The sequence below is a fragment of the Lycium ferocissimum genome, chromosome 1 (assembly GCF_029784015.1).
Source record: "Lycium ferocissimum isolate CSIRO_LF1 chromosome 1, AGI_CSIRO_Lferr_CH_V1, whole genome shotgun sequence".
In the NCBI taxonomy this organism is placed as follows: domain Eukaryota; kingdom Viridiplantae; phylum Streptophyta; class Magnoliopsida; order Solanales; family Solanaceae; genus Lycium; species Lycium ferocissimum.
In genome coordinates, this window is record NC_081342.1 from 1,139,646 (window position 1) to 1,152,108 (window position 12,463).

Below are 12,463 nucleotides of genomic sequence, written 5' to 3' on the forward strand. Positions count from 1 at the left end.
ATTTTAAAATCAATTTTATTATACACAGATCAAAATTCTTTAAGATATACTTCCGTTTCATTATCCAATTTTTCAATTTCTTCTTAATAATTCAGTTAAACTCCGAACTACCTTAAAAGAAAATATTTGGCCTTAAAAAAAAGTTTTAAATTAAAAAACTGATAACTAAAGATGAAAATTAGGATACTTCGAAAAGTTTTTTTTTTTTAATTAAAAACCACACAGCATGGAGTTGTTGGTGCTTTACACAAGTAGACCCTGAATCTAGAGCTGTGCAAAAATCAGTTAACCGATAAACTGGACCAACAAAGTTATCAAACATAACTGGTTTGGCCTCCCGCATCTTCACAAAGATATATCACTGGAACTGGAATATACTTAAAAATATAATTTTAATAAGACTTTATGTTCTTATTGGGTTACCGGTTATCCGTTAATACAACAACAACAAGCCCAGTACAATCCCACCATGTGGGGTCTGGGGAGGGTAGAGTGTACGCAGAACTAACCCCCACCTTGAGAGGTTATCCGTTAATAAAAATGTAAAAATCAAAATTGAACTGGTAGTCCAATAAAAAAAATTACAAAATCATATAAAAATCATTAAATCAATAACTCTATATCGGTAAATCAATAATATTTTTTTCCTTCAATTTTATTGGTTAAACCGATTTTTGCACAGCCCTATTCAGGGTCTACTTTGATGACACTTAAAATTTTGAATTTCTCGGATGTAGAATGTAGCAACTTTGAATTGAATATATACTAAAAAAAAAAAAAAAAAAAAAAAAAAAAGGAAGCACAATAAATTTTCCAATGTGGTAGCCTGGCATGTGAAGAGAAAATGAAAAGTCACTAGTGAAAAGGGTAAAAATGTAGGACTCACTGTGCACTTGTCAATTAATAGACACCCTCACACAAATATGACATGTCATACCTCACACATAGTAAAACTTTTCCAAATTTACACGCTGTCACTCCTTTCCAAATCTCCCAAACTATGACCACAGGTATGATATTCAACAACATTCTGTGAACAGTATTCTTGGCTTTTGTATTGAATCCATCCAAATAGTACCTTATAGTTTGCTCGGAAACTCTCTTCAAATTAAACTAGATTTAATCGATTTTATTCGTGAAACGCCATAATGGTTAGGTTATTTATTTTAAAAAAAGAAAGGACAATACTCCCACCATCCGATATTAATTATTCACATTATTATAAATATTCGTCCCAAAGTATTTGTCCATTTATAAAATTAAAATAGAATTAATTAAATTTTTTCTATTTTACTCTTAACATTAATTATTTTTTAAAATAACTAATATTGATTAGAGTTTAATTTATTACAAAAAGATAAAGGTAATGCTGCGAAAATAAACTTTTATTTATGAAATTTTAAATATCATATAAAGAGTAAAGTGAACAAGTAATATAGAACGAAGGAAGTAAACACAATCCTCATTATAACTTTCCATTAAATAATTACCTTTGGTAGAAAGTGAACACTACAGAAAAACTAAGAGGTCCTACTTGTTTCAACTGTCAAAGTTGGCAAGTGCCACATAGCAAAAAGAGATTCTTTATATAATATTTTATTATATCCATCATTCCTAGAATCTTTCTTTAAATAGTCCTAACTGCATTAAAGAGATCTCCTTAATTTCTCGAGCCACATATTACCCCACTTTTGAATGACCTTTTTGCCAGAAAATGACTCACCAAATCAAAGTTGGATATGATTTTTAAGTAGGCGTTTGGCCATAGAAATCAAAAAAATAAAATAAAAAAATATCACTTTTTTTAAAATTTTGAGTTGAAATTGGAGTTAAAATTGTGTTTGATCATAATTTTTGCAAATAGTATTTTTTTTTTTTTTTGTTAAAATATATTTGTTTTGATTGTGAAAAAAGTGAAAAACTTGTAAAACAAGTTTTTCTTATTTTTCAAATTTCAAATACAACTTCAAGTTGTATTTGAAATTTTCATGGCCAAACACTAATTTTTTTTAAAAAAATACAAAAAAAAAGTGAATTATTTTTTGTGCCCAAAACGGGTTTAAAGATTTTGTGGACAAGTGTTTTTCCAAAAGCAAAGCTCATATGATGGCTTATGAGCTTATTTCAAACACGAGACGTGTGTTAGATTAAGCTTTAGTTCAAACACACCTCAAATTTGATGTTCACGCCATATCAATGAATTTATAACATTGTATTTTTAATATATACTCACTTAACCATGGTTAATTACAGTCGAACCATTCTATAACAACATCAATATGTGATTATTACAGTGAAATGTTGTTAACTTAACATGAAAGATGATTCCGAGAAAAAATATGAATGTTATAGAAAAATTTAACTGTAGTACATATTTTCATCTGATTTTATGACCTTTAATTTAAATAGTGGAGTGTAAATAATATTTTTTCATGGAAAAGAACAGTAGCATTCAAGGCACACCACCCTAGATGGTGCTCATGCAAGACAATCAATGAGACCGATCACCAATTTACCATCCCTTTTCCAAAACAAAAGTAGTACTACTACTAGTATTATACTACACAAAGCTCAACACATTTGTCTTGAGGAAATAGTATTAACCAGAAGGTAAAGGGGATGTATGGATAAGGCAAAAACCAAACAATCCAGAAAAGGCATAGTTAATTGACTTGGTGCATGTTACTTGGAATCAACACTACATGTCTATATCCCCTTTTACCACAAAAACTAGTAGGTTGTCATAGCAAATCTAGAAACAACAGAGACCCTACACAAAGGAAATCAAAGAAGATCATACACTATCATGAGTCACCCCATTTTCACTCTCATTGTTAATGTTGGTGGAGGTGGTTGTTGTTCTTGTATTTTTGCTCAAAAGAGTAAGATTTTTGGATGAACCTTTGGAAAGGCTAACAGGGTATTTAATGGCATTAAGTTCCAGTTTTCTGAGTGCAGCATTACCAAGATCAATGCCACAAATATCTGAAAGCCTGACAAGATAAAGCAATACATCTGATAGCTCTTCACCTAAATGCAACTTCTCTTTCTCTTCCCAATTTGGTAGACCTCTTGGGACCTCACCTTTCCACTGAAATATTTCAGACAGTTCTCCCACTTCACCCACCTGGTATTCAAAAACAAACATGCATCAAAATAACCAATAACAATATCTTCTTCACAACACAAGCTTTTAGATAAATCCTTTTTTAATAGTAGTAAAATCAAGAGGATTAGTGGCGTAGGGTTTGAAACTCAATGTACAACGAGTCTGTTTCTCTACCTTTCTCCAATTAAATGCCGAGTATTTGTTTTCAAAAGAGTTAAACTTTGTACATATGTCTATAATACACATCATGCGTTCCGCTCTTATCACTGGACCAGAGCCCCGGTGGATTCTTACATTATATGTAATTTACACTACTAGTATAGTTTAATCTGTCATATCGGATTATTTACCTTATTTTTTCAAGTTACATACAAATCCACACTTACTAAATATCACTTGTCAATAGTGTAAAAAAATTTATACTGGCAGTAATAACACTTAGGGGTCGTTTGGTTACCAAGATGGGATAGACGAATATTCGATTGGATTTGCTATCCCTCCCACCGTTTTTGTACAAAATGATTCCCGAGAATAATTAATACCCATAACCAAACACAGGATAAAATAATTTTGCAAGACATCCTGAGATTATTATCCCTAAACGACCCCTTAGTAATTATCATATCAATGCTATGTTTTGGATGGGAGAAGAAACAAGACCACCAGTGTTTATGGTAACTGATCAGTGTTAGTGCAAGTGTTGCACTACTTTCCATGTATTGACTGCAATGCTATAATTACATTGGGAACATAATATCATATGAAGATTATCAGTACTATGCCTTCTTTAGTGGGTAAAAAGAAAGTTTTTACTAGGTTTGAATCCCTGAAATGACCCAAAATGACCCAAACATTTACTAGTATCTCATTTGTTCTCTAAAGAAAATTACAGTGAACTTGGTTTTTACCTTTGGGTTTGTTTGGTATGCTGGATGGGATAAACAAGGATATCAATGAAATTATTTTACCACATCTTTCTATATGGGATGGTAATCCCACCATTTTAGTAGAAATGATGGAATAGAATAATTCCGGGACTAATTAAGGAGTAGTTTCTCTTATAGACATAAAAACCTCACAAGTTGTGAAACTTATCAAAACATTCTCAATTCTTATACAATCTTACCAAATGAGCAAGTCATAATTCATAATAAAATTAATAAGCTAATTCATAACAACCGGCTCAAAATTAATACTAGAAGACCTTTCTAAAAATACAACATCAATTGATCAAATTTTAGTTCAATAAATAAAATTAAACTATGGGTCTTTTTTTACAAAATTAAAAGGTTGGTAGATATAAATAAAATTTGGTGAAATTTAATGAGATTGGTAAATGATTGAGGGGAGCAATTATTAAAAATATATACCGACTTATGGGTCTTTTTTTTACAAAATATAAACTTACAACAACAACAACAATAACATACCCAGTGAATCCCACAACGTGGAGTCTGGGGAGGATAGAGTGTCTAGACACAACCTACCCTATCTTGGGTAGGGAGGCTTATTTCCGGAAGACCTCGGCTTTTACAAAATATAAAAACATGGGTTAATTTTTATATTTAAAAAAATTTCGAAATATGTTTCAAACGTACGTCCAAACGGTTTGAAACTACGATTTAAAATCAATTACGGCCAAACGCCTATTAAATGGAGGATAAACTAATCCTGCATCTTATCCCGAAATTATAATACTTATCCAACCAAACAACCCTTAGACACTCCAACTTTCCCTACTATCCATTATTAATTCCACTGAAAAACACAACTATCCCTTGATAATCAACTAAGATATAAGCAAAACAAATCTTGAAAACAAAAGAAAAGATCAAAACTGGCAAAAAGATTAGGCCTTTGAGCAAGAAAAGTTACCAAGAACAGCAAAATACACCATTTTTATATGTCTCTGAAGCTTATAAAACATAATACAACAAAACCCATAAATGTAGACAACAGAAAAACAAAGACACAAAGAACATACAAAGGACAAAGTTGCACTATGTTACAAACTAACCCCACAATACCTAAAAATGGTTCATTCTACGAAAAAGGGTATTCAAAAAAGTTTTTGATAAAAATATTTACTAACTCTTTGTTCCGTGGTTTATAGTCTGAAGAAAATTACTACAGTAAACTTGGTTTTTACCTTTCAAGACTCCAACTTTCCATCCTATCCATTACTAATTTCACTGAAAAACACAATTATCCTTTGAAATCAACCAAGAGATAAGCAAAAGTAATCTTGATAAAACAATAAAGAATCAAAACTGGCATAAAGACTAAGCCTTTGAGCAACAAAAGCTACCAAGAACAGCAAAAAATATCACCATGAAAAAAATCAAACAACACACTAATTATAAAAGCCCATGTGAAAGTGGTTTTCATTGATAATGAGAGCAAAAATAAGCAAATGAAATTTAGCAAGGACAAATCAAATCAGCCACCTGTAAGAATTCTATATGATGATGTGAGGACGACAAAACCCTCACATCCTCACTTATATTAAGTAGTAATATATATCAACCTTATAAACATGATACAACAAAACCCACAAATGCAGACAACACAAAAAAACACACACACAAAGGGACAAACGAACACACAGAGGGACAAAGTTGCACTATGTACCAACTCCACATACTAAACAAAAAAAGGGTGTTCAAAAATGTTTAAAAGTGTTTGACCAAAAAAAAAAAAAAAAAAAAAAAAGGGGCGGGAGGAGGGGGGGCGAGGGTGTATGTACAAACCAGTGCTAAAAGAAGATTTCTTGGAGTATGAAACTGATCCCAGTCTCTTTCTTTAGCAAAATCAGCCATTTTTTCCTTCAGTTCTTCAAGACTCACTCCTTGTTTTTCTTCTCCTTCATTATCTACATCTCCCTTCATCATCTTCTAATTCGTTTTTGTTTTTTTGTGAGTGTTTTGTGTGAGCTTTAAGGTGGTTTTTTGAGGTTTAAATTGGTGACTGGGGGAAACTGGTAATTTTCGGTTTGCTAAAATGATGTTTTGGCTAAAGCTGAACTGACACCTGGTGTATCTGCTATCTGCAGTTACAATAAACTCTTTTACGACCACTTGCTTTAATGTATATCAAATTTTTGGCTAATAAATTGACAGCCCCTAAATCAAATTTATTTAGAAACTCGAATATATTTTAGTTGAGTACCTAAACGTATAATAAAATATTTTTATTAGACATTTTTGTTTCAAATTATATGCTCTCAAGTGTCTATGAGGTAGTTAAGTTAGTGATATAAGATATGTCATCTCTTTTAATTATACATATTAATCTCAATTAAAAAAGATATGAAGCGAATGTGTATAATCAAAAGATGTGACATATTTTAAATGTTTAACTCATTTACGTAATAAGCATTTTTAACTGTCGTAAAAGGAAAAAAATTTGAATTGAATGTGTTGAAGAATGAAAAAGTCCAACATCTAATCGTTAATGAGATAAGTGATGTCCTTATATGGGTTTAAGCAATCCTCTCCTCATTAGGTAGCTTTTGAGCTTGAGTTAGGCTCAAGACCTTTTTTTTTTTTTACATAAAATGCCGAATAGGAACAATTTATCTTGTGTTTAATTGAAATAAACCGAAATTTAAATATCTAAATAAAATTTATTGGCAAGTTTAAGAGGTTATTATCCAATATATTAGGCCTTTTTCATTGTCATTTTACGCTTATAAAGTGTTTTTTCTTCAAGGCCATTGTTTGATTATATATGTGTGGCCATTTTGCTGACAATTTATCTCACTTGCTAAAATGTCAATTTTCTTGTGTTCCCTTCTGTTCAGGCTACTTCGTTTTATCCCCTTTTAGATGGCCCAGCAGATGCATAAAGGTTCACATGTGTCAGCATTTGTGTCATATATATAGTCCACATTTATACACATCCACAGGATTCACATGCGTTGCACTGTGAATGTCTCCTGATCAATAATCAATGTCAGTAGATAAAATTATAATAAGGGCCTGTTTGGAAAGCCACCCAGGTAATTGAAATTAAATGTAATTGGGTGTAATTATACAGTTTGATCTGTTTGTTTGATCGGATAATTACGCCTTAGGTGGGATATTGTAATTGACAGTGTAATTACACCTCCAATTCTCAAGGGGTGAGAATTGAGTGTAATTACATGAATTACGAAAGTTACTTTTAGTTTATTTCTTTTTTTTATTTTATTTTATTTCTTTTCTTTTTTATTTTATTTTAATTTCTTTGCTTTCTAATTTATTTTTTTATTTCTATTAATTAATTTATTTTTAATTTTTAATTTTTTTTTTTTTAAATATTTTTTTTTTTATATTATTTATGTTTCATTTCCTTAACATTTCCAACCTTATCTTGTGATTCCATGTAATTGCTCGAATTTTTTTATTTTATTCTTTTAGCATAACAGTATTATTATTCTAATTTTTGAAACTACATCTCTTAATATTAGAAAGAGTGAGTCATTAACAAACTTGGCATATAATGAGTGACGTTATTAAAGTATAATTTCGTTGTGAATGTGGTTATAGACTTATATTTTCCCTTTCTTTTGAATTATAGGAGTATTTACTTATGTTACGTTGGAACTTATTTATGTAATGTTGGAATTTGACATAAGAGTATTATGTTAAAAAAAAATTCTTTTGGATTTTGAATTTAGGTTATATTTTTTTACTTTAATTTATTTGTTTTAATACTATTGACTTGTTATTTCACATTGCTTGTTGTTTATTTTTCACTTATAATTGATAGAATTTTTGTTAAACATTTGAATAATATTGTGGCATTATATTTATAAATATTCTTTTTTTCTCAAATATCAAATCCCATGATGTTCTCACAAAAAAATTATTTATAATCAATTAAAATAAAAATATTATTAATTTGAAATTATATATCAACTATTTTTTACAATATTAATTACAAATACATGATTATTAATTAACATATTTTCAAGAAATAATGTGTTATTAAATAGTTAATTTAATATCATGTATAAGGGCACATATTTTTTAAATATTAATTTTAAATTTTTTATAGTGAAGTTTTATTTTAAAAATAAACTAAGCTCCGTGTAATTACACTTGTGCAACCAAAAGACGCTTGTAATTACCAATTTGTAATTACATTATGACAAACAAACAGGTCATTGTAATTGCAATACTGTGTAATTACTAGGCTATGTAATTACTAGGGTAGTAATTACACCAATTCCAATTACCAGATGGCTTTCCAAACAGACCCTAAATCAATGTTCAAATTTCAATAGAAATAAAATAGTCCGTTGAACTAATTGAAGATTGAGTGCAAACGTATAAATATACAATTATGAGTAGTTAGGTGTGTTTAAAGTCAATTACAACTAAAAAGAAGGCCAAAGTCATATATGGATCCCTGAACTTATCCTGATTTTTCATTTAGATCCCTTAACTGAAAAGTTGACAATCTGGACCCCGAACATAAGATAAAATGTGCCATTTGAACCCCTCGTGCCCGAAATTTGGGCACACGCGTGCATGCGTTGCTTTAAATAGCGTGAGTTACCAAATTTTTTTTTTTTTTTTTTAATTTTTAATCATTAAAAATTAATTTTAACAAAAACTCTATTTTAAAATCTATTTAAATAATTAAAAAAAATTGAAAAACCCAACCCATCCTCTCCGATAGCCCACTTCGCCGCCGCCACTGCCTCCGCCATCGCCACTGCCGCCGCCGCCTCCGCCGCTACTCCACTTCAAAATCTATTTAAATAAATCTCCGACAAAAAACGGCACCATTTTTTAATTATTTAAATAGATTTTGAAGCGGCGGCGAAGTGGGCTATCGGAGAGGATGGGTTGGGTTTTTCAGATTTTTTTAAATTATTTAAATAGATTTTAAAATTAATTTTTCTTAAATTAATTTTTTTTGTTGACATGGCTTACATGTCACTGGTCTATTTTTCCATGTCACTGGTTTATTTTTCTATGTCACTGCAAGTGAACTGCACGCGTGTGCCCAGCTGGCACGAGGGGTTCAAATGACACATTTTATCTTATGTTCGAGGGTCCAGATGATTTACGTTTCAATTAAGGGGTCTAAATGAAAAATCAGGATAAGTTCAGAGATCCATATATGACTTTGGCTTAAAAAGAATGTCAATCTTGCCATCAAGAACTTTTGAATTTGACCGTGAAAAGCTCTAGATAAGCACACACTATTTAGAGCAGAAAGAAGCTCTAAGTACAAATTTGATAATGTAAGAAATTATCATTTGTGCTTCATAATTACTGGGAAATATTTGATATTTAAGCCGATAAAAAATGTACTAATAAATCCCCTAAGAAATTATCAAAATGTGAGCTAGCTGACCTGTCACTCTCCATTATAAAAAAGTTGCACTAAAAGAAACTTGTCTAAAACGGTGTAATCTTTAAGATTACATCAACTTTGAATTAGTAAGTCACTTTTTGGCAAAAGGTCATTCAAAAGTGTGGTCAAAACGTAACTCGAGAGATTAAGTTCTTGTAAATCCTTTTAGGTATTGACCTTTTCTTTTTGTACTGTTCACTTTCCACCAAAAGACTAATTTTGACTGGAAGGCTACAATGAAGTCGGTGTTTTTGTCCTTCTCTTGTAATGATTTTCTTTTATTTGTAAACTAGCAGGGTATACCCGTGCACAACATGGTTTATTTGATTTTCCAATTTAGCTAAATTGTTTGTAAATAATTGTAAACCACTTTTAATAACATTCTAATTGTTATTGCGTTGTAAATAACAACATATACAAAATCTCAAATACATGTGATAGAAGTCATTGAGGATGGGAAGAGTTGAATTTTTTCCCTGAAAACGCAAATATAATTTACAAAGCCAACTTCAAAAAACAAATGGGCATATAATTTTGGACAATGAATACACGCTGCACTTGAAAAAAAGATACTCCCATTAAGGTAAAAGTGATGCTCCAGATAAGGTACAGTTAATCTTCCTTGAATTTTGAAAATCATCCCATGATTTGGGCTCTGTCAATTAAACAAGGAATGCATTAGGAAATGTATGAGGCATTCTGGTTCACAAGACTATAGTAGAAACACCTACTGCATGTTTTTGATAAATTCTAAGAATCTTTCAATACCTACAGGTTCATGCACCAAAAGGCCATTTCCCTCTATTCCCACACTTCTTCCCGTTGTTATCTTATAAGTCTCCTTTGATTTTACAAAGTTAAGCTTTATCTGTCAGTGTTTATCATACAACTTGTATACTGGAACTAAACAATTAACTCCTATGAGGACTAGGAAGCTTCTGACAATCATCTAGATTTCATATGATCTGTGCTTTCGGTGATAAATTAGTGTTTTTCTTGTACAAAATTGCTCATGCCACAAGTGTTGTTACCCTGTAAACAGAACCAAACCTCCCCCTCTCCAATCTTTCTGTTAGTTATGGTAGATAAGTCATTGGTATCTTAAGTTATTCAGTGCAACTACCACTGTCGTAATCCATCTTGAAATTGCTATTGTATAGCCATTTTCCTGCCAAAAGGAAATTGAGTGAAAAGTATTTAAGATTAGAACCCAATTCTAAAAAAGCTAAGGACAATTCAAAAATACTTCACCAGCAGCTCATCACCCTCAAAATCCCGATTGACACCAGTCTGCAGTGTATATTCAGCAGTTAAAATAAGAAACTCCTATTGAAATTGAAAATAGATCTCCAAGTGAGATAAATGAAGAAATTCTAGTGGACATCTCAAAGTGATGCAATGCAAAATAAAAACTGGTGTCAATCGGGATTCGAAACTTACAAATAATGTATTAAGTAACTCAGAAAGTTAAAACAATACAGTCCTTTAGTTCTTCTTTGATCCCATGCTAAAGCCTACCGTAGTAAGCATATTTAGGAATGAAAAGTTGGTTAGCATATCTTTAATAAGATTTTCAGAAGTTATTAGTCTGAATACAGGTTTAGTGTTCCTTTTTGGCAATAAAGCACGAACCACTCTTTCAATATGCATGTGGAAATCAAATGCTTCACTAATATCACTTTGTTTCATCAGCGAAAGGTCTAGCTGCTCTTAAATAGCTTGAAATAAGGTTTTACAGTCTCAAACTTTCTTGTTTTTCAATTTTACAGGTGTTTCCTCCCTCTCTTTAAGATTACTTATTGTAGTTATAGCTATAACTTTATTGATGCATAAATATATGCAGTAGGAATTTCTTTGCAGTATTAGTTGTTTCCACCTTTTACAAAACAACTTTTCGTATGTGATTTTGTAACATCAGGTTCGTATAAATGTCTTTTAGTAGTTCGCGAAGTCTTGTCTTGCGAATTTTTATTTTATTTTTATGACTAAGCTGAGATTCGAACCCAGAATCTCGGAGTATTTTAGGCGAAGGATAAAAATTAAAGACCAACAATTTGAGGGTCAAAAATCAAAGACCATCGCCAAAGAAGGTCAATCGTGCAAATTGCTCTTTAGAAGTGAGGCTCAATAACCAGTCTCTTTTGACTCGCCCGCCTCAGGAGTTGGGTTGAGGCCTTTAAGGCGAAAAAAAAATAAATTAATTAAATTTAAGAATATATATATAAGTATTATATATATATATTTATTATAAAAAAATATATATATCTGTTTTTCTCTTTATTTGCATCTAAAAAATTATAAAATGTGGGTTAGAGTGAAACAGAGGTTGTGTAAGCGGAAGGGTAAAACGCATTTAAGGAATGCTTTTTATACTTAAAATCACCAAACCTTCAATTTCTCAAACAAAAAAAAAGTCTTGGTTGCCCTACTTTTTTTTTTTTTTTTTTTTTGAGATAGACGACGAAAAATATAACTCAAATAGTATTAAAAGTTAGGTAAGAAAAAAAATTATATATGTAGAAATACTTTTAATTAGGGGTGTTCATGGTTCGGTTTGAGTCGGTTATTGATTAAAACTATAACCAAACCAATTTAGTCGGTTTTTAAATGTCTAAAACCATAACCAAACCAAATAAAATAATAACCACCGGTTTGGTTATTGTCGGTTTGGTTCGATATTTCGGTTTATGACTAGCAACCATGAGGCTTATCAGTAAAACATTAAAAAGTTGAAAAAAACATATGTTTTTTTTTGTTCAAACGATAACTTCTATTTATAGTTTAAGGTGGAACATACATCATCTCATTTTTATTAGTGATAGTGTAGTACTCAAGTTACCCAAAGTTGTTAAACTATTACATATAGAGCTAAAAACTAACTTAGTAGTGGCTGCACATTTTTGTGATCTTAATACACATACCTGGAAATAAAGTAGAGCATAAGAGCTTTTAGTTGTTGTTACAAACATACATATTAATTAAACATAAAGACTACCTAAAATT

The 12,463-nt window shown here is 30.8% G+C and overlaps 1 protein-coding gene across 1 annotated transcript; it reads right to left on the reverse strand.

Annotated features, from left to right (window-relative positions):
* Positions 1–2,519: 2,519 nt before the first annotated feature.
* On the reverse strand, positions 2,520–6,161 carry LOC132067824 (uncharacterized). Its single transcript, XM_059461177.1, has 2 exons — positions 5,860–6,161; positions 2,520–3,127 (listed from the first exon to the last, which is right to left on the reverse strand). Exons 1-2 carry the CDS (start codon positions 5,998–6,000, stop codon positions 2,795–2,797), a joined length of 474 nt encoding a protein of 157 aa, XP_059317160.1. The 5' UTR covers positions 6,001–6,161; the 3' UTR covers positions 2,520–2,794.
* Between the last annotated feature and the right edge of the window lie 6,302 nt (positions 6,162–12,463).

What these genes read in the sequence shown, in the direction of transcription:
- LOC132067824 (XM_059461177.1), bottom strand. Translation starts at nt 6,000, where the DNA reads ATGATGAAGGGAGATGTAGATAATGAAGGAGAAGAAAAACAAGGAGTG. An exon ending in GAAATCTTCTTTTAGCACTG is followed by an intron (nt 3,128 to 5,859) that starts GTTTGTACATAC and finishes TTTGAATACCAG; the next exon opens with GTGGGTGAAGTGGGAGAACT.